Source organism: Pygocentrus nattereri, chromosome 17, assembly GCF_015220715.1.
Source record: "Pygocentrus nattereri isolate fPygNat1 chromosome 17, fPygNat1.pri, whole genome shotgun sequence".
NCBI classification, from domain to species: Eukaryota; Metazoa; Chordata; class Actinopteri; order Characiformes; family Serrasalmidae; genus Pygocentrus; species Pygocentrus nattereri.
Window position 1 is genome coordinate 21791742 of NC_051227.1, and position 21364 is coordinate 21813105.

The 21364-nt window shown below is 38.7% G+C and overlaps 1 protein-coding gene and 1 pseudogene across 1 annotated transcript; both read left to right on the plus strand.

Annotated features, from left to right (window-relative positions):
- Nucleotides 1-3198: 3198 nt before the first annotated feature.
- On the plus strand, nt 3199-18102 carry xaf1 (XIAP associated factor 1). Its single transcript, XM_017725405.2, has 10 exons — nt 3199-3258; nt 4798-4892; nt 5304-5384; nt 11462-11597; nt 13686-13742; nt 14222-14423; nt 16070-16134; nt 16224-16442; nt 16873-16950; nt 17033-18102. Exons 1-9 carry the CDS (start codon nt 3214-3216, stop codon nt 16912-16914), a joined length of 942 nt encoding a protein of 313 aa, XP_017580894.2. The 5' UTR covers nt 3199-3213; the 3' UTR covers nt 16915-16950; nt 17033-18102.
- LOC119265786 lies at nt 17931-21295 on the plus strand (annotated as a pseudogene).
- Nucleotides 21296-21364: the final 69 nt, after the last annotated feature.

A 21364-nucleotide genomic window follows, 5' to 3' on the forward strand; every position in this document is an offset into this window, starting at 1 on the left:
TCCATCGCAGGACAGACAGAGACATATATATTTAAACCTAGGGCCAATTATTGCATCTCCAATTCACCTGACTGCGTGACTGTCAATTTCACTGAAATTTTACCCACTCACCGTCTGGTGACAGTTAGCAAGTTACCGCGGTAACAGCCTCCAGAGACAGCTGATTATAAATCTTTCTCTTTTTTTTATATTTTTATTTTATTTATTTCATGCCAACCATAGAAAGATACTATTAATCCCACACGTGAATGCAAACTAACTTTTAAACACATTGGATGATATGAAATCCCACATTAATACCACTTATTTTAGGTAGCTTAAAGCTGTTGAATACGTTGGGTATTTTTTTCAACAAAGACCTCACTTGCTATCATTTTTCCTTGCCTCTCTGTCCACTTCAGATTAGGAAGAGTCTTAAAACGATCCAAGACAGAAAGAGTTGTAATTTTATGATCAGCAGTATTAGTATCTATTAGTATCTGGTCATGCTTCTGGACACATCAGTGATGTTTTTGGAGGCATCAGCAGATGTACTTACAGCGAAAATAATAACGTTGAGAAGCGGATGTGGGAGCAAAGTGACAGCATATGAGCTGAAGCTTAATCTTTGTCAAACAAAAGGTGAAGCAAAGGAAAACTATCTGTTTACTGTGCTTACTTTCCACAAGGCTATTTATATAAGAAGGCTGTGTTACCAGCACAGTCATATGTAGACAGTTGTGCCACCTTTGAGCCCGGTGTTATGAGGTTTTGACAATATCAGCTCAATATATTCTTTATACCTTCAAAGCCAGAAAAATGAAAATGACAAGCTGACAAAACAAATTCTTTCATATATGCAAGTGACTGAATCCATCTAGGTAGGTGACAAAGATGCACAGTGAATGCCAAACACCTTACACACACTCATAGGAGTACCTGTGGACACTGGGTGCTGTTATCAAATACACAAGTGTCAGTATTGATTTGCTCTTGTGGCAATGTCAGGGCCCTGGCAATAAAAATAAATGATCGCCTGTGATCTGCTTATTGGCAGAGGTGGTGGGACGCACGCACATAGAAGCCCTCAGGTTGTGCTGAATCCAATCTTTCCCCAATCCACTCTGTTAAACACGGCCTGCCTCATTCATTCTGCTCAACGCTGTTGCTCGCATCTCCTCCAATCTCCTGGCAGATTAGCCATATGAGAGCCAATGTGCCTTCTAATTGGTGCACTTTCGAGGGTTGCCTTGGTAACCCTTGACAATGTTCTTTCAATGTTCTTTTAGGACTTCCCCTGAAGCAGAACATACATGTACATTTCGACCCTGAACGATCACAGGAAATGCATGTGCATAACTAAAATCTCTTCAAAAGTAGGGGGGTTTGGTAACATTTGCTAGGAATTACAGCTCACAGGTTGCCAGATTGGTTGTCACATATGGTGTCACATTGCTTGGCAGATGAATGGAGTGCTATGTATGGATTACATTACATGTGACTTTGTGAAGCAGGAGGAAAACATGCTCTATCACTGTCCTTTTTTTGCACCTTATGAAAATACATGCTGTCTTTTACATTGTGATGCATGGGCCAACAGAAACTGTCCAAAATTATTTAAGATCATGAAAGTGAAAAAACATTTTTTACTTCTATTTCATAGACATGAGGCTTTGTTGCAATAACATCAATCATGCATGGGTTTATTTGCTGTCTTAATTCAGTGATTTGTTTTGCACACAGTAAATATCATCACGGATAGCTCCTAGCTGCTAGTTTTGTTTAGATTAATACGTGGGGTAGTTAAACAAAACATGCTTCTAAATATCACACACCACCATGATAATAAAGTCTGCATGTTTTTCAGGCACACAAATTAGTGTCAGAGCTCTGGCTGGACCTGCGAGTCACCCAACAATACCCTCCATTGATCTGACCTTTACAAGCCTCCCAGCAACAAAACACTCAACAGCCCGCCGAAAAACGAGATATGACACATCCGTTCACCACAGCCGGCCACCCGCTGAGCTGGTTTGTCACCTCCAGAAATGGAGCCATGAGAAAGTGGACTGATACAAGAGAACAATCCAATACTGCATTGTAAGTGTCCACATTTTCTACATGTCCTACATTTTTCCTTCACTTTTCCTTATTCATCCACTTTGGCACTTGTTCGGTTTTATGTACCAAAAAACTGTCACAAGCCCATTTACCAACCTATCTTTATCTCTTAGAATTAAACAAGCTGTTTTTGTTACAGTGCTTTCAAGACTGATATATGTAAATGACCTCTGTTCTGATTGGCCGCCTTGTATTCAGTAATAAAGCACTCTAAGCTGTAGTATTCCATATAATTTCAGCTAGAATGATAGGGACGGAACTGCTGTAAGCAGAAAAGGTGGATATATCATCGTGTTGGTTTTGTGACATCACAAAAAGCTATTATTTTTAAAGGACTGTTTTTGCACTTTCATTTCTATATATAGATATATAGATGTATGACCTAGAAAATATCTAACTAATGTTTACATACTACATCAAACTCTTTTGTATTTCTTAAATGCAAAAAAAAACTTTAGTTTTTCGTGACATGGAGCCTTTAAAAGAACTTTCTAGCTTAATCTGCCAAATCTGTAGCATACTACAGATTACTACAGCATACTACAGATTACAACAGAAATGACTTAAACTTCGCAAAAGAGCAGAAAACAACTTAAAATACAATTACGATAGAGGCCTGTTTCCCTTTCCATTGGATTTTACTATAAGTATAATTCATGTCGATAGGTTTTCTATTGTTTCCTAAGTACAGGAAAATAAAGGGAAATCAATATTTTGGCATTTTCATATTGATATCATTTTGGTATTTTCGACTTTACTTGACAGATGTAGCAAACAAAGATTAGGTTGAAAAAGTGGAAGTTTCCTTTAAGACAGCTGAAAGCAGTCAGATGCAATGCAGCAAAACAACAACTGCAGAGAGGATGCTAAGAGCTACAAAAAAACGCAGCAGAGGACAGAAAGAACCCGAGCATGCATAATTACTGTTTCTATGACAGTGCGACTGCTGGACTGAAATAGACACCGCTGCAGTTACTGGCAAAGGAAGCCCCCCAACTGCAAGTTGAGTTGACAACGACACAGCGCAATATATATGGTAATATACCCCCACCCTGGCAGCGCTGTTTATCTTCATACAGAAACAGCCACCCCACTGATGGAGAGGTGAAAGAAATGACTGATGATACATCAACGCTCGTGTCTATTAAGTGTTCAGAGGTATGTGTCACTGTCGTAATAAAGACTTTTTCAATTCCACTGAGTTTTCTAAACTGCTGCATAATTCAATTGTTGAGATGTAAGCAGTCATTCTGTGTAGTTTGATGAGAAATGGTTAACTGTCAAGAGATTTCTTTCTGCTTGAACTATATGAACCTAATAGGCTTCTGATCAGTAGATATCTCTCAGTAGTTACAGTAGTTAGAGAACCAATCAGAGTGAGGCAGTGTTCAGTCATTATGCTGCCAACTGCTGAAACAAACCCCCAGATAAAGTCAGATATGTTTCAAATATAAGTCCAGCTCAAAGATGTTCTTCATTTCTTCTGCTTTTATTAGGCACTGCACTGCGGTATTTTTATTCTTTTAAACCCTTTCTGTTTTATTGCCGTTTATCTCTGCAATCCACTATAATTTTCATTTTTTCTAACTACTTTTCAAATGCCTTTCTGAGGTTCTAGATCTCAGGACATCTTAAGTCTTATACACATGTCACCATGTCTACAACCCAATACAGTTATACTGTGTTTACCATCCAAAATCACCAGTAAACCTACACATGTCTTCTGAGGTTTTATATGTAATGTTTATGATGGTAAAATAGTGGTAAATCTGGAAAAAAAAGTCTTTGGGAACTATTTTGCCCCAAATAAACACCATGCGTGTACCCCTGCACCATAAATTTATTTAAAAATATATATGTATTAGGCCAAAACCTTCTTGAAAATGTTGTAACATAATGTGTCGAACATCAGGCAGCATAACCATAACCATGTACAACTAATGAAATAACTTTACGTGAGGGAGCTTTCAGAGGCATTAAACTCTTCAGATTCCCATCACCAAACACCAGAGGTGTGTTTGATATAGACACACAGATAGCCACATAGAAAAGTGTGTCATCCCCAGTGCAAAGCATAGTGGTGGAACTATGATGTCGTGGGGCTGTTTCTCTCCCAAAGGCCCTAGATAATATATTCAGATACAGAATATCACATCCATCAATTACCAGCACAAATAAAATCAACAACTGAGTGCCTCAGCCAAGAAGCTTAAATTGGGCCATAGTTTGGTTCTTCCGGCAAGACAGTGACACAAAATACACCTTAAAATCAACACAAAAATGGTTCACTGACCAAAGAATTAAGGATTTGCCATGGTCACCCCAGTCCTCTGACCTAAACCTCATTAAAAACCTATGTGATCAGCTGATGAGAGGAGTGTGAACCTAGGAATCTGAAGGCTCTGGAGAGGCTCAGTGTGGAAGAAAGGTCTCAGATCATCTGCCATGTGTTCTCCAGTGTCATTAAGTATTATAAGAGAAAACTCAGAGCTGTTATCTTTGCAAAGGGAGGTGGGACAAAGTATTAAATGAAGGGGTGCCAATAATTGTGGCAGACATAGATTTCAGAAAAATATTTATTTCCTAATAAGATTTTTTTCCCCAGTCATTGTACTTCATTGTTAACATTTTGAATGAAACTTTAAAAGGATCAGCGATAAAGAATGTTTAACAGCCTGTTCTGCTCATGTTTACCAGGGGTGCCAGTATTTGTGGAGGGCACTGTATATAAAGAAGATCTGTCACAAGTGCCCTGGGATGACTACCACTTTCTTTAATAAGACAGAGGAAAGGTAATACAGTCACTCCATGGAGGTGCATATACAGTCATATGCAAACGTTTGTCCAGCCCTGAGCAAATGACATGTTTATAAGTTAACACTTATAAACATATATATAAAAATGATTTTTAAGGGGACAATATAAAACATAAAATGTGGCCTGTGCAAAAGTTATGGCACATTATATATTGCAGAACAATGCCATATTGAAGTGTGTTCCCTGTAGAGCACGTGTTCAACTTTTTTTCAATCAAAAAAATCAACAAAACACGTCATCTGACCAGGCGTGGTCAAACTTGCAGATGTATGTTTTCTGTATAGAGCTGAGCAGCGCGGCGCACCTGTCTGTTTGTAATAATACAACTAACATGTGAAGGCTTTCGGTTTCACTTCTTCACAAGTGAAACCATCTTACTCACGCAGGAAAGCAGCCCTGCTGTCCACTTCAGGCGCTATGGACGAAGCGGTGGACACCACAGAAGAGTTAGAGTTGTGCAGCCACTGGTAAGTTTTAATCCAGCCTGTTCTGTGTGGCAGGCTTTACTTTACTTTACCCGGGCTGTTTACTGCGTGAGGAATCCTGGAGCTCTGTAGGTGAGTTTGTTTACAGTCGCTAGCATGTCGGCTACACTAGATAATGCCTTACATAACGGCTAAAACCCGTGAAAGGCAGCAGACAGAAGCTGTTTAAGAACATTTACTATCCAGTGTTACCGAATGAACATGCTAGAGCCGCAAGACTTAAAAACTAATCCCGGCTGAAAACGAAACTGACCGTGACGACTTCACTTCATAACTGCTGCTGAGTGAACAGCAGAGATTAGACTCGACACAGGACCAGCTCACTGACTCTAACTCACAGAGTCAGCTTTATATAAAAAGGCATAGAAAGGCAAGTAAACTGTAGCATAAGTAATAAATACACACACCGCACACTCAGAGCTAAGGCTAATGTAGCATGTCCAGTTCGCCTGACTGCATGTCTTTGGACTGTGGGAAGAAACTGGAGCGCCCAGAGGAAACCAAATACATACCATATATGTGTGTGTGTGTGTGTGTGTGTGTGTCTGACATACTATGAATGGAATCACTGCACTATGAGTTACTGCCCTGAACAGCAGGTTTTATTGCCTGTCCCTGCTATAACACAGCTCCTCATGACTGGTTTGATCATAAGATGCTTAATTTCACCAGGTGTGTTCAGGGCAATAGACAGACTGAAGGAATGGATTAGTCTTACTACTGGACTAAATTCTAATGTAAGACTTCTTTTAGGGATGGACCAGACATGAAGTTTTAGGGCTGATCCAGATTTCTTTACAGCCAACTTGGCCAGTTTTTACTAGCGTTTTTATATTTGTATTTAGTCTATATTATCTTTGTTTTCATTATAATTTTATTAAGGCAAAGTTACAAAATATTTTTTTTTACTCTTTGATGAGCCAAACTGCCAAAATGACATTCAGAGTTCTTGAGTGAAACTTAACAAAGTATTAGAGTGAAAGTAGGAGACGACTGGCTATTTATCACTATGGGTCACGTTTAACTAATGAATCCCATCACTATACTATGAATCCCATCGTGGGTCCCTAAGTTGCACCACTTGAAGTGCTTGGGAATGAGCTGATGAGTTGAATTAGGAGTGCTGGAACAAAGGACTGGACTAGGTTTAGTCTTGGGCTAAGCCTAAGTGTTGTATGTCCACCCTATCATACTTTTTTCAATTTTTAAAGATACAACCTAAGAATTTAAACTTTTTCCAAATACCACTTAACGTTACTGAACTGTCCATGTATAGCCACATGCAAAAGTTTGGGTACCCCTGGTCAAATGACATTTTCTGAAAATAGATGACCACAGTGTTTACAGAGAACACACTTTGCATATACTAATGCACATTATTGTTTATTTGCTGAATATGAGATATTAGAAAAAATGTAAAAGATAAATTGGCCCGTGCAAAAGTTATGGCACATTTTATATGTTATGTTCTCTTTTTTTCCAATATGTTAAACTCTGCAAATAAATAGAAATAGTGCACTAAAACTAAAACATGTAGAGAAAGGCAATAATTACGTTTGTTTTTTGTAGAAGCTGTGGTAACTTATTTTTATTCAGAAAATCAACAAAACATAATTTGACTGGGGTCGCCAGGGAAGGTGTTCAAACTTTTGCATACTTCTATATCTGGACACCATTCTTTAAAAAAAAAAACATAAAAAATCCTTGTGGTCTTCCCTTTTTTAGCAGAATATCAATATCAATGTCAATATCAAATATCAATTTTAATAAAAATAATAAATGTACAGGGTAATTATATTGTGTATTGCATATTTATATGATTTATTCTTATTGGAATTTGTGTTGACACCTGCACCAAGAGAAAATTCATATTTCATCTTATACTTGGCTAATAAAACATTCTGATTCTGATTCTGACTCCAGGAGTATGACTGATTTTAGAAGAATCTTTATTGACCAAAAACAGTGCAAAAATGCCTTTGCCAGATTTATTCTGAAGACATGTCAGAGAAAAGCAGACAAAAATTAATATATATCGCTTAAGAAATTGTTGGTTAGATGTTAAAAAAAGGGGTTAATTGATTCAAAATAAAAGAGAAGAATAAAATGAAAAAGCTTCAAAAGTCCAGAGGACAACTTGCTTTTAGTTCGCTCAGAAAGGCCTAAGTGTAACATTTTGTAACCAAAATAGCTGAGATAAAGTAGCTGTCACTGGTACACAGCCTTACTTTCGCCCTCCATGAGCCAAGATGCTGCTTGACCACCTGTTTTTCCAGAATTTACCCCTTTTATGAAACTTCTTCACTCATCAGAGAGTAGTGACCAAGCCATCTGTTAGCATTTCCCAATTTGAACATAGGCCAAGGTGATTAACTCATCCTAGCTGTATGTTCTGTCTACTGATTACCCAAAAAGAGAGATTTTTACGTTGTTCAAACCAGCAGCTCAAATCAGGCCTCGGCTCGCTCAAACTTTAACACGTAACATGAGGGTCCACTACAAATACGTAGCTTCTTCTTCTTCTTTCGGCTGGTCCCTTTAGGGGTCGCCACAGCGGATCATCTGCCTCCAACTTGCCCCATCCATTGCCTCCTCTACTTTCACACCAACCATCTCCAGGTCCACCTCCACTACATCCATAAACCTTCTCTGAGGTCTCTTCCCTTCTCTTCTCCTTCTACCCGGCAGCTCCATTTCCAACATTCTTTGCCCAATATAACCACTATTCCTCCTCAACACATGTCCAAACCATCTCAACCTGGCCTCTCTGTCTTTATCTCCAAACTGCTCCACCTTCACTGTCCCTCTGATCTGCTCATTTCTAATCTTGTCCAGCCTTGTCACTCCCAACGAAAATCTCAGCATCTTCATCTCTGCCACCTCCAGCTCAGCCTCCTGCCTTTTAGACAGAGCCACAGTCTCCAAACCATACATCATAGCAGGACGCACTACTGTCTTGTAAACCTTCCCTTTCACTCTTGCTGCTATCCTTCTGTCACACATCAGCCCTGACATCCGTCTCCACCAACTCCATCCTGCCTGCACCCTCTTCCTCACCTCTTTTTTGCACTGCCCATTGCTCTGGATGGTTGACCCAAGATATTTGAAGTCATACACCTTTATGACCTACACTCCTTGCATCTTCACCTTTCCACCTGCCTCCCTCTCATTCACACACATGTATTCTGTCTTATCTCTACTGACCTTCATTCCTCTCCTCTCCAGTGCAAACCTCCACCTTTCCAGATTCTCTTTTACCTGCACTCTACTCTCACTACAGATTACAATGTCATCTGCAAACATCATGGTCCATGGAGCCTCCTGCCTGACCTCATCTGTCAACCTGTCCATCACCATTGCAAACAAGAAGGAGCTCAAAGCTGATGCCTGATGTAACCCTACCTTCACCTTGTCCCTAAGTTCAGAGTCCCTATTCTAACCTCCACACTCCTGCCTTTCCTTCTCTCTCGCTGCCTTCTAACCCGCCTTCTTCCTCTTCTCTTTGATGGTTCTTCGACCTACAGTAGTCCAATATCCACCGGCACCCTGCTGGTCAACAGTCGTGGGCTGGAGGTTAGGGATCTGGCCCTGTGACCGGAAGGTTGCAGGTTCGATCCCCAGGGCTGACAGTCCATGTATGAGGTGTCCTTGAGCAAGACACCTAACCCCCAACTGCTCCCCGGGTGCCGTGGATAGGGCTGCCCACCTTACTTACTTACTTACTAACCCGGGCCACGACCAATCCGGTATGGCAATCATATTTGTGATCCGCATGATAGTTTTGGCACAAGTTTTACGCCGGATGCCATTCCTGACGCAACCCTCACCATTTATCCGGGCTTGGGACTGGCACCAGAAGTACACAAAGTACACCCCTAATGGCTGGTTTACTACAAATACATAGCTAATAACAGCAAATCACTTCAGATTAAAACAATCAAATAATATACATAATGATCAGTAAAAAAAATCTTGTTCTTTCTACAAACCTTTAAAGGCAATGCGAGGCAAGTTGTTTATGTAACGCTTTCATACAATGGAGTTTGAGAGTTTTGTTAGTATATAACACTGTTAAAGTCTTTAAACGTACCATTCATTACCTGTTGCGTATATGACAAATGAGCTGAAAATCTGTCCATTTTGAATCACAAATACCAAGTTATTTACATATATCTGTCTATTCATTCTGCAGCAGTTTAGCCCTGCCCATTCTAGAGTAATTCAGGACAGCCGATCAGGAAAGAGCTTATTTACATATATCAGTCTTAAAGACACAGTAACAGAAACACACACATCTTCTAAGCCGCTTCTCCTTCTGGGTCGCGGAAGCCTATACCAGCGGTCATCGGGTGGAAGGCAGGATATACCCCAGACAGGTCACCAGTGTAACAGAAACAGCTTTTTTATTTTAAGTTTTAAAGAGAGGCTTTAAAATGATCATGTAAAAATGATTTATTTTTGGTACATAAAACCACACAAGCATTATAAGCAGATCTAGGGGGGAAAAAATAAAATACAAGAACAAATGTAGGATACAGGCCCTTTATGCATTCCTGAGAACCTCAGTCCCATATAACTCAAGTGAAGGCAATTGGTTTTGTGCCTTGTCTTTTAAATCACTGGAACAGGAAGACTGAAGCTAAAATGAAACTGACAATAACATCAGGCCTTAGAGGAAGTAGAATAGCAGTCCTAGCATAATTACAATGGTTTCATATGTACACTCTAGGGATTCGAGTGAAACTGATTTGAATGCTCTTCTTTAGTTTTTCTTTAGTTGTCTTCTAATTCTAACTTTAGTAAACTGAACACTTTAAAAGTGACATATAATAAAAACAGTGAAATATTTTTTTTTATGTACTTAAAATGTTAATGACCATTTTATATGGCCCCACAGCTTCTTAGATCTGTAGTGCTCATCTAGGATCTGTCCCAGTCTGTAAAGACATGAATCTGTATTGCTGCAGGTTTGGAGACGCCACGCTCTCAGACTCGGTGCTCACGTGTGTGCGGTTAGCGCTAGCGTACATTATCTCTCTTGCCTCTTCACCGGGAAAAAAAACGTTTAAATGTGTATTTTTCACACTTGTGAATACAAATGCCTACCAACAACAAGGGTTAAGTCTAGCAAGACACTCAATCATAATTCATGATTCTGTATCAGTCTTCTAATAACTAAAACATTCATAGCATGCTATTAGCTACTTGCTAACCAGTTGCATCTGTATCTGATTTAACTTACATGCTTTGATGTTAATCTTTGCCACTGTATAGTTACCTCATATTTAACATAATAACGCAGCTGAACATGGCATGTTTCACAAGTACTGCACTTTATTTATTTAGTTTATGAGCAAGCCATGGCATAAAAGTAGCCTGACCTGCTAACAGGTTATAGCTAACAGACTAACTACCTCCTTCGGAAATATTCAGTTACAGACTTTAAGTATTTATTGAAAGGATCAGATTTAATGTATTCAGTTGTCAGTTGACTATTTTTGCCACAGCTGCTGTGGATTGCTCAAGTGAACTGCCATTAGCTTAGCACTAGCGATGTTACCAGAATTAGCATTTATGTTGGTGGGGTTAATCACCCAATGAAAGACTTAATTTTGTTAAACAGTGCTTTGTGTGACAGATAGACAGCTCTATCTGGGTCTTACATTTGAATTTACTATGTAATGATTCACTACATATGGAACTAGTCAGCAAATTTGAGAGTGGATGCTGCTAAAAGTAGCCTGAAAGGCTGAGAGTGCAGATCTCAGAAGCTGCAGCTGGGAACTATTGGGAATATGGCCCCAGGTCTGTAAAGCACTTCAGTATTCCCAGCTTATTGGTGACCTTTCTATCTTAGGTGAAGGTAAAAGTGAATGTAAACTGAGTTCATATCACTGGGCAGCTTTTTCTTATCGGCCACTCCTTTTTCAGTTAAGATGACCTTTGGTGATATGAAGAAGACGATAATACCAGTTGCAATATTTTAGTACTTGTTTGTTTTCCATTATTAGATTGTTAATAAAAAAATTCTTTAATGATCCTCTAATGTCCAACCACAGCAATAAAGAGGTGGCCAAGGTCAATTTTTCCATGCATGAAGCTCACTGCAAGCGGTTTCTCTGTCTGTGCCCTGACTGTGATGATTCAGTACCCAAGGAACAGCTCGAGGAACATAGAAAGGAACAACACACTGTGGTAACAAGCATACAACACTATACTTTCTATACCTCTCAAACTCTTTAGGCCTTATTGTTCAGTCATTTATGTCAAGACTCATTATTCACATTGTACAGTAAATGTGGCGCAAAGGGACCTATGATTGATGCCATAGAAGAACCATTTTAATTCCTTAAAAACATGTTTGTAAATGAAATACGTGAAAGTGAAGAATCTATTGAGGCATCACATTTACATTGTGTGAATGTTTTATTTAATGTTTAATTTAAAATGTTCAGCAATTACTATAAAGTAGAAGTGGGTGATGTGACAGAAATGTAATATTACAATACTTCTAGAAGTTTTCATGATACGTCGCCTGCCACAATGTTTTTTTTTTTTACATCTGGTAAGTCGGAAGAGACAAAAAAAGAACCAGTAGTGGCACATTTTACCAATACTGGCCAAAACTATTAAACAATTCAGCATTTCACAATGTGCACTCCTCTAAATCCAGTTAAAATCCAGGACTAATTATGCTCTCTTTGTAATCAAACATGGATTTGGGAAGTGTTTCTTAAGTACTGGCAGTGTACACACCATGCTCAGAAAAGCTTATTGTGACATTGTGAAGTAATTTATCACAATAACGACAAACATTGCCATAATGCCCAGCCCTACTATAAAGTATTATTATACTTAAACATCGAGCTGGATGTTTTTTTGAGATTGTGGCTGCTTTTTATGCTCCCATGTGAGATTCGGTGTCTATAAAATAAAGAAAACAACTATGAAGTTAATGTTAATTGTAATTACAGTATAAATGTGATAAACAGGATTTTTTTTTCTGGTCCCAAATTATGAATTTTGGCCACAAGATTCACTGAGGCCAGTGCAAATGTTTATATGTCTTCCTCTGACTTATGACTATACATAAGTATGTACACTAGATGGCCAAAAGTACGTGGTTATCTGACCATCACTCTTACATGAGTTTGTTGGACATCACATTCCAATACCATGGGCTTTAATATGGGATTGGCTTCCCCTTAGCAGCTTCTAGTCTTCTGGGAAACTTTCCACAATATTTTGGAGTGTCTGTAGGAATTTGTGCCCATTCAGTCAAAAGAGCATTTGTGAGGTCAGGCACTGATGTTTGACGAGAACACCTGGCTCACAATTGATGTTCCAATTGATCCCAAAGGTGTTCAGTGGAGTTGAGGTCAGGGCTCTGTGCAGGCCACTGAAGATCCTCCACACCAAACTCATCAAACCATGTCTTTGTGGAGCTTGCTTTGTGCATAGAGGCACGGTCATGCTGGAACAGGAAAGGGCCTTTCCCAAAGCATTGCCACAAAGTAGGAAGCACATACATGTCTAAAATGTTTTTGTGCTATAGCATTAACATCACTCTTCACTGGAACTAAGGGGCACAAACCCTGAAAAACAGCCACAGGCCATCATCCTTGCTCCACCAAACTTCACTGTTGGCACAGTTCCTTTGGGTAGGTAACATTTTCCTGGCACCCACTAAACCCAAATTAGTCCCACAGGCCGCTAAACAATGAAGTGTGATTCATCACTCCAGAGAACATCTTTCCAATGCTCTGTCATTGAGCTTTACACCACTCCAGTTAACGCTTGGTATTGTGTGTAGCTATCTTATGCCTGTGTGCAGCTGCTTGAACATGAAAACGCAGAATATTCCTGACGCACAGTTCTTGTGCTTATGCTGCTTTCAGAGACGGTTTGGAAGTCTGTAGTGAGTGATACAACAGTGTATAGGCAATTTTACATTCTTCAGTTCTCATCAGCACTGCTCTGTGAGTTTGTGTGACCCACCACTTTGTGGCTGAGCTGTTGTTGCTGCTAAACACTTCCATTCACAATAGTTGCACTTACAGTTGACTGGGGCAGATCTAGCAGTTCAGAAATTTCACAGACAGACTTATGGCAAAGGAGTCATCTTCTGACAGTGCTTTCTACTGTCACTGCCTGTGGGCATTGCATGGCTATGTGGTGTCCACATACGTTTGGCCATATAATGCACATACATACTTATAGACCTTGAGGGTTTAAGGGGTTAAAAGAGATTTCTGTGCCTACTATCTGTTCCATGTGTTACAGGTAAGGTGTCAGAAGTGCAATAAGAAGATGCAACGATGCAAGCTCCCAGACCATGAGGTGAATACCTGATCTACTCATGAAAAGAGTAGACATGTTTTCCAGCTCTTTTAACGGAAGTAGCTCTTTTAATGGTGGGCAGAAACATAGCCTGATACCTGAAGACATTTTCATAATACATCATATGTATCATGAGATTATCAAAGATGTTTTTGTGAGGTTTGTAAACATGTTGGGATGGACAGACTGTGTCAGTAAAAGAGTAATGCCACATTTTAAAAAGCCTGTGAAATACTAAAACAAAAAATTGTATGTAGTTACCAGTACACTGTTGTAATTTACAAACTCTGTATAATTGGTCTAAAATGCATTATTTATGAGATTTGTAGTTGTTCAGTGTCCTGAAAGTTCTGGGAATAGCTATGACATACACAGAGAAGCATATTTTGATGTAATTTATGACAAGTACAGTAACATACCCATTCTCTCTTTCAATAACATACATGCCCATTCTCAGCTCTGAGTCTCTGTCTCCTCAGAAAGATGAATGCAGCGAGAGGCCTCAGAGCTGTGAGTTTTGTAACCTGGAGCTTCCTCTGAGCGCTCTGAATGAGCACACTGAGACCTGTGGGAGTCGGACAGAGCGCTGCCTGGACTGTAAGCAGTACGTCATGCTGAGAGACCAGACACGCCATGCCCAGATCTGCTCCCCTGCACTGTCTGAGGATCACAGCTCTAACAGTCAGTTTACCTGGACCTTTACACTGTGTTCATTTGTGTGGTGTGTGTATTTAGTGTGAGGCCATATTTATTTCTCGGAATCACTGATCTTTTTTACATTTCATGTAAAAATGGGAAAAAACAGATATTCATTATGCAGTTCTAGAAAGGTCTAATGTGGCTCTTTTAAAAAACTGGCTTCGCATTTTTGAATGATTCCTGCAACATCTGCTGAAAGACATTATCTCCACTGTGCAAAAGCAAGTTTGTACTTGCTGCTTTTTACAAATGCTCTGATAATGAGGCTATACACCACCAATCAGAAGTTTAGATACACTTACACATGGAAGGGTTTGTCTCATTTATAGCCTCCTCTTTAACTAATTTCAAAATAAGAGTGAAGACAGCAAAACTGAATAAAACATATGTTATTGACCATAGTGACCATTAAGAAAATACTGAATTCTTACATATTAAAAGTAGCCTGTTTTTGCTTTCATGTATGCTTTACGCAGTCTTGGCATTCTCTCTAGCATCTTCAGGAGGAACCACTTAGAATGCTTTTCTAACAGACTTTAAAAAGTTGAGACCTTGTTGGATGATAAACTACTTTTGGGGGCATTCAACGTTACAATTTTTTTTTTCATTATATATTTCATTAACTGCATTTTTTTAGATTTATTTATGGTCCACAGAGAAGCCACTGACATTATGTTTCTCTTCAAAGACACACTAATGTTCACACTAGCAACCACCCAAACTCACCATAACTGCACATATGAATAGTTATAAATTAGATATAAAAGATATAAAAATAAACCACTTGCATGAGGAAGGGGCAAGTCAACAGGAGTTCCTGAAACTAAAGTTTAAAAATTATTAAAAGTTGTAGGAAAAAAATGTAACTCCTCAAAACAAACATAAAATATGTGGTAGACCACCAAAACTGATGAGCAGTTCTTAAAGCTTAAAAATCCACAGGTGTTTCTGTCCATCCTTCCACTGTGAGAAGACAACACTATGAGTCTGAAAGGATGTGTAGCTGTTAAAGAAGCCATTACTGAGAAAAAGGAAATGGCAAAAAAGACAACTGAGGACATTTGAGATGTGGTTTTATGGGCCAATTAATTAATTTATGGGCCAAAGCAAGTGTCTCAGAAATAATGGAAGCTGTAAAAAAGAGTGAACTTATTAAATACTAAAAACAAAAATACTTTATATGTAAAAGATATAAATATACGTTTTCTGCCAGACACTGAAAAAATGAATAACTTGTAATTAAAGGCTTCCAGTTTTGACTGGAAATTAAATAAGTGGAAGGTGATCTATCTGTACTTTTTTGGGATTTAAAAGAAAGTTTTGAAAAAAAGTATAGCTACAGCATCATTATCAAAGACAAGCTGTCAGTATTGGTACTGAAAAAGTTTTAACAGTACCTAGAACTACTCAAGACAATTGAGATTACGAAGATCAAACTGACAAATCACCCAAGCTTATTAAGAGTCTAGGGTGCTCAAGGATGATGTACGTGTCCAATATAAGTGTGAAACTACACCACTGCTTATCAGCTAATGGTCATTTTGTAGTCTTAATGATAACCTGTCTGCCTCAGCTAATGACCTTCTTGCTGTAATAATGGGCATTATGATGGTGCTTCTTTTTATCAGATGATGACTCCATTAATGAAAATATGAAGTGTGCGCCAACAGATAATCTGCAGGACGATCAGAAGGTGCAGTTCTTAGTATATTTTACATGTGAGCATATTTTTGTCTTATCTATCATTGTGTAAAATCACCTTTTTTTGCGTTCACGAAACAGTTGGGAGCCTATTTATCATATGATCAGTGTGATCTGTATGGTGACCTGCGTCAAGACCTTGTGTCTGAAGAGCCTGAAGAACTTCCAGACCTGAAATTCTCATTCCTAACCCAGCAGAAGAAGGAAATTGGGGCTGTTGGATTTGGAGATTGGGATCAGATTAGTACCTGTCCACACTGTCACCTGGCACTTCCACTTCGGACACTGGAATGGCACGAGGTACAGAGAAGCTACACCGTACTGATGTGCTATGATATGCAAAAGTTTTGGCATCCTTGGTCAAATTACGATGAAGTGTTATGGTTTTTCTAAGTGAAAATAAGTTAACACGTCCTCTTTTTAATAAACAATTACTGTTTATTTGCTGAATTTAACATAACATGTAGCCTGTGCAAAAGTTACAGCACATTTTATGTTTTTCAACTTTATTCTTTTTTCAAAATGTTAAACACTGCAAATAAACAGAAATCATGGACTACATTTTATATAAAAATGAGATTTAATTTATTTTTACTTAGAAAATCAGCAAAACATGTAATTTGACTGGGGATCTTCAAACTTTTGCATACATCTGCATATATTAGATATGTAAACCGCTCTAATATTTTTACAACAGTGCATGTCTGATGATGTTTTTTCTTCTTTGAAGAAAAAATGTAAGATTTTTGAAAGTCTGAAGCTGATCACCTGAAAATGAACTGAAATGATTGCCAGTGAAAATGAACACGTAAGTATCATTTTTTCTAGTAATTACTAGATATTTTATATTTACCCCCCCCAACCAGAATAATGTCATTATTTCTTCACAGGATGTCTCTCCGAAATCACAGGACAGCAACATGACAACTCATTTCCACATCTGTAAAAACTAACAAATATAGTATAGAGAGATGAAACAGGCACCTTTTTTATTCTGACATAACAGAATTTTAGATGATTATTGTGAATTATTGAGAGCTGCTTTCTACGCTAAAAAAACATGATTAATGGACATTGCCTTCTTATGCAAAATAGATATTTTGTAGATAAATGTTTTTACTACAGTGTTAATATATACATTTAAATAGGGCCTCAAATGTTCAATTGCCTAGGGCCACTAGAGTCATAAACAAAAGTCATTCTAGACCATTTCTGTTCATCCATTTATCTTGAAGTGTTGATACAATATAAGACACAACTGTCATTTAAAAAAAAAAATCCCACAAAAGACAGAGAAAGAATTGTCTGCAGTAGTGTTGATAGTCACCAGGCATCTGAAGTGTCTGATAGCTCTAAAAGCTCCCTCACAGAGAGCTATTACATTAAATGTGGTTACAAATTTGATGCCTGATGCTGGAGACATTTTTTATTATAGGTGTGCAAGTAAGTTTGGCCTACAACATATTTCTTTCCAATAAATTGGCCATGCAAAGTGTTTTACTACAAACATCAACATTACATATAAAAACTCAGATAACATGTAGAGTCCCTGATCATTTTGGATAGTAAATAAAATAGCTATATTTGTGTTGCAGACATTGAGACCCCTGGTTCCTATCACTAGCACTATAAAGAAATCTGAGTTGATAGGTTTCTCTACAATGAACCGTTTCACATCAAACTGCTCTGAATGACTGTTCGCATCTTAATTCAATTACAAAGACTTTTTAACACATCTGTGGAATTCTGCTTTAACATGTCACAGTTGATTGGACACAAGTAAACATAATGCAGAGGTAAGGAGAGACCAGAAGCCTCAGTGTCTTAATGAAAAGTACTGTGACATGTTTTGTGGAGGGCGTAGCCTGTTTTATTTATCTGGCTCATTGTTTTCTCACTCTATGATACTTTCAAAGAACTTTAGGTTTAAAGCTCTTTAATAAATGTAAGCAGAGAATGAGTCTGTGTGTGTGTGCGTGAGCTTCATTTCTTCATAAACTTACCACTCAGTTAACAGTCACATGTAATAGTTACAAGTTTCTACTTTGGTAAATGAAACAGACTGTGGATAAGTTAAATCATTTCTATAAGACGATATTTGACACACAGCCCTTTTGGTCAGAATGTGAGAGCAAGCCTACATCAAATCTGAATCTGTGGTTGTCCGTTTTCATTCAGAAGCTACTAAGCAAAGTGGAATCAGCCAGCAACTAAGAGACTATAGATGCACAGAAAAGGGACAGTGAAATGCTTCACAGACTGGCTGGAACAAAATGACAATCAGGTTAATCTGGCAACTATTGAAAAAAGCTGAGCTGAACCTGATATTGCAACAGCCTTATGGCTCTATCTGTAACACAAACATATACTACCAATTGTGATGGAAGTAATTCATATTTTAAAGCACAGTTGATACAATGTTCACAGCTTCTTTGCTCTACTTTTTTCTGTAGTCTATAGAAGAGGACTGTTGTATAAAAGCAATAGAACATCCAGTCCAGTTATACTATATAAAAGTGTCAAGCTGAAGTCATCAAGACTACATGATAACTGTGGTGAAAACATTCAGTGGCATTTATGAACACTGATGCGCACAGCTTCCTGGACATTTTCATCAAGGCACCATTTCAGAATGTAGGAAAAGGCGCAACATAACTGATTACACCACATTCATCAGGTAGCGCCGTGACTGGTATAGGGTTCATGCATCTCTGGTCTATCAAAATTGGCATCAGGTCCTTTGCTCTCCATCACTATGGCATCAGCACTCTTTCAACTTCTTTGGCCGCACATCACTATACTGGTGCTGTGACTCAGACAAAGCTGTGGACTACATGAGGGCCCATGTGAGCTACATGAAGGTGTGTTTCTGCCAACTCCTCGTTCTCCAGATGCTTCCAGAAGACCTTGCACACATTCCTGGCTGCTCTGTGCAAGGCACGCAGCAGCCTGAGCTCCCTGACCACATGCAGGTGGACAGTTTGACCTGGTGCCACAGCTCACCTTCTACCTGCGACCTAAAGGATTACATCTCTCTTCTACCTGAGCCTCAGGAGGGCCTGCTTCATTATGTCCCAGGGCCTGCAGGTGCTGGAGGCCATGGCAGCTCTCCAGCAGCACTTCCACTTAGGCCGCTGGCTAGGTCTGATGACTTTGAACCTAGAGGATTTCTCCATTTATCCATTTGATGCCAGTTCAGTCGGCTCTCTAGCCTTACACTTAACTACAACAAGCCTAAGGCTCCATCTTGTGTTGGACCAAAAGGGCAGGGTCACTCTATCCTTAACAGTTTACTGCCACATCCAGAAGCCCCATGCCCAAGTGATCAGTTGACTCCTGGACCCTCCTTGCAGAGAAATGCCCTACTTTGAAGGTGCAGATATCTGTGGAGAAGATTGTTGGTGCTAACAGTCACATTACTGATCTGATCCCCTGGCACAGGATCAGTGTACAGGTGAGTGGAAAAGGAGCATCTGTCCACATATAGTTCACTAACATACAACCATTTTAGTTTCTTTACTGGTCTCAGGTTATCCAGCAAGAACCTGACAGTTCTGTAATATATGAATATGCAGCAGCTTCATCTCCTCTACATCTAGAAACTGACACTGGACATCAGTAACATGAGACTACAGATGAGGAACTGCTCAAGGTCATCACAATATGCAGCAAGCTCACTCACCTGAAGGTGTGGGCCTTCCTGGACATCAGCTTCTTGGGCACACTTTTACAGAAATGTCTGGACATTAAATATCTTCTCAACACTATAAAAGTAAGTTTGTGTTGGCTAAAGGAATAGTTTAGCAAAAAATCTAATTTACACAGTTGTCTCCTTATCGCAAAGGTAGATGATCAGTCAAAGTCTGCTAGATTTAGATTAAACTGGAGCTAATTTATTTGGTTTGAACACCTCTGATCAAATGACTTCTTTTCTTGATTTTCTAAATGAAAGTAAGTTGACACATCCTCAACAGGGAATAAACATAAACAGGGAATTTTCAGAATTGCACAACTTGTTTACCATATTGAAAAAAAAACAAAAATATACTATTCAAAATGTGCCATAATTTTTCACAGGCCACATTTCACAACAGGTTAAATTAACAAAATGTGCAGTACTCTCTGTAAAGGGTGTTAACTTATTTTCACGTAGAAAATAGAAAATTCAAAATGAGTGAATATTTGCAAAAAACAATAAAGTTTATCCATTTGAACATTAAATATCTTGTCTTTGTTGTGTATTCAATTGAATATAGGTTGAAAAGGATTTGCAATTCATTGTATTCTGTTTTTATTTATGTTTTACACAACGTCCCAACTTCATTGGAATTGGGGTTGTATATGTTCTGTGTGTCTTTTATGTAAGCTATTCCTGAGGACATTTTAAGAGGTCATTCTGTTGTTATTTTTGGCTGATTCCTTTGCGGTCACTTCTGTCATACCTGTTGCTTTCCAATGTTGGCAATGGTCCAGGTAACAGAGTCCCTGAACCAGCCTATATAAACATGGCCCACCCAGTGTTCAGGGGGTCAGCTTGTCATCTGTGAAACGTGAGCAAATAAAATCTATCCTCCAGACACAAGACTGCACTCCCTGGTTTGATTCTTCAATTCATCAAAAGAGGGATTCATATTATTCAGTTTACTTTGGTGAAAATCTATTTTTTGCTTTTAGGTGAAAACAAAAACAAAAGTGCCATTTTCAGTGCATGCCAATACTGTTACCTATCAAAATAGTTTCAGTTTTCAACAGTCTTATACTTTTATTTCTTTAGATAACACCATGTCATACATATTTAAGCAGCCAACTAATTTTGTGTGGATTAAATTTTTCACCACTATTAAATTGTCTCAGAGTAGCAGTATGATTTTTTAACTGCATTTTGGGCAAATGTGCAGATTAGACCTAGATTAAGACTGCATAGAACTAGGAGTGTAATTTAGTCCATGGTAGGCCAGAAGGAGTCTGATGATTGAATCTGTGCTCACACACACGTAGCAGCTGAAAATCTTCTAGGCAGAATAAGTTTTCTTTGTCTATTTGAAAAGAGACCTGAAAATATAAGTGTTGCTATGCTACAGGCGCAGCTCTGCACCAACAAATAAGAGACCCATGAGGAGGATGAGATGCTAGAGGAGCTGTTCTCACACTAAAGGTAATTTATTGACTCAGGGCTCGATTACTCTGCCATGAATTATCTACCCTATGGTCTAATATCTGCA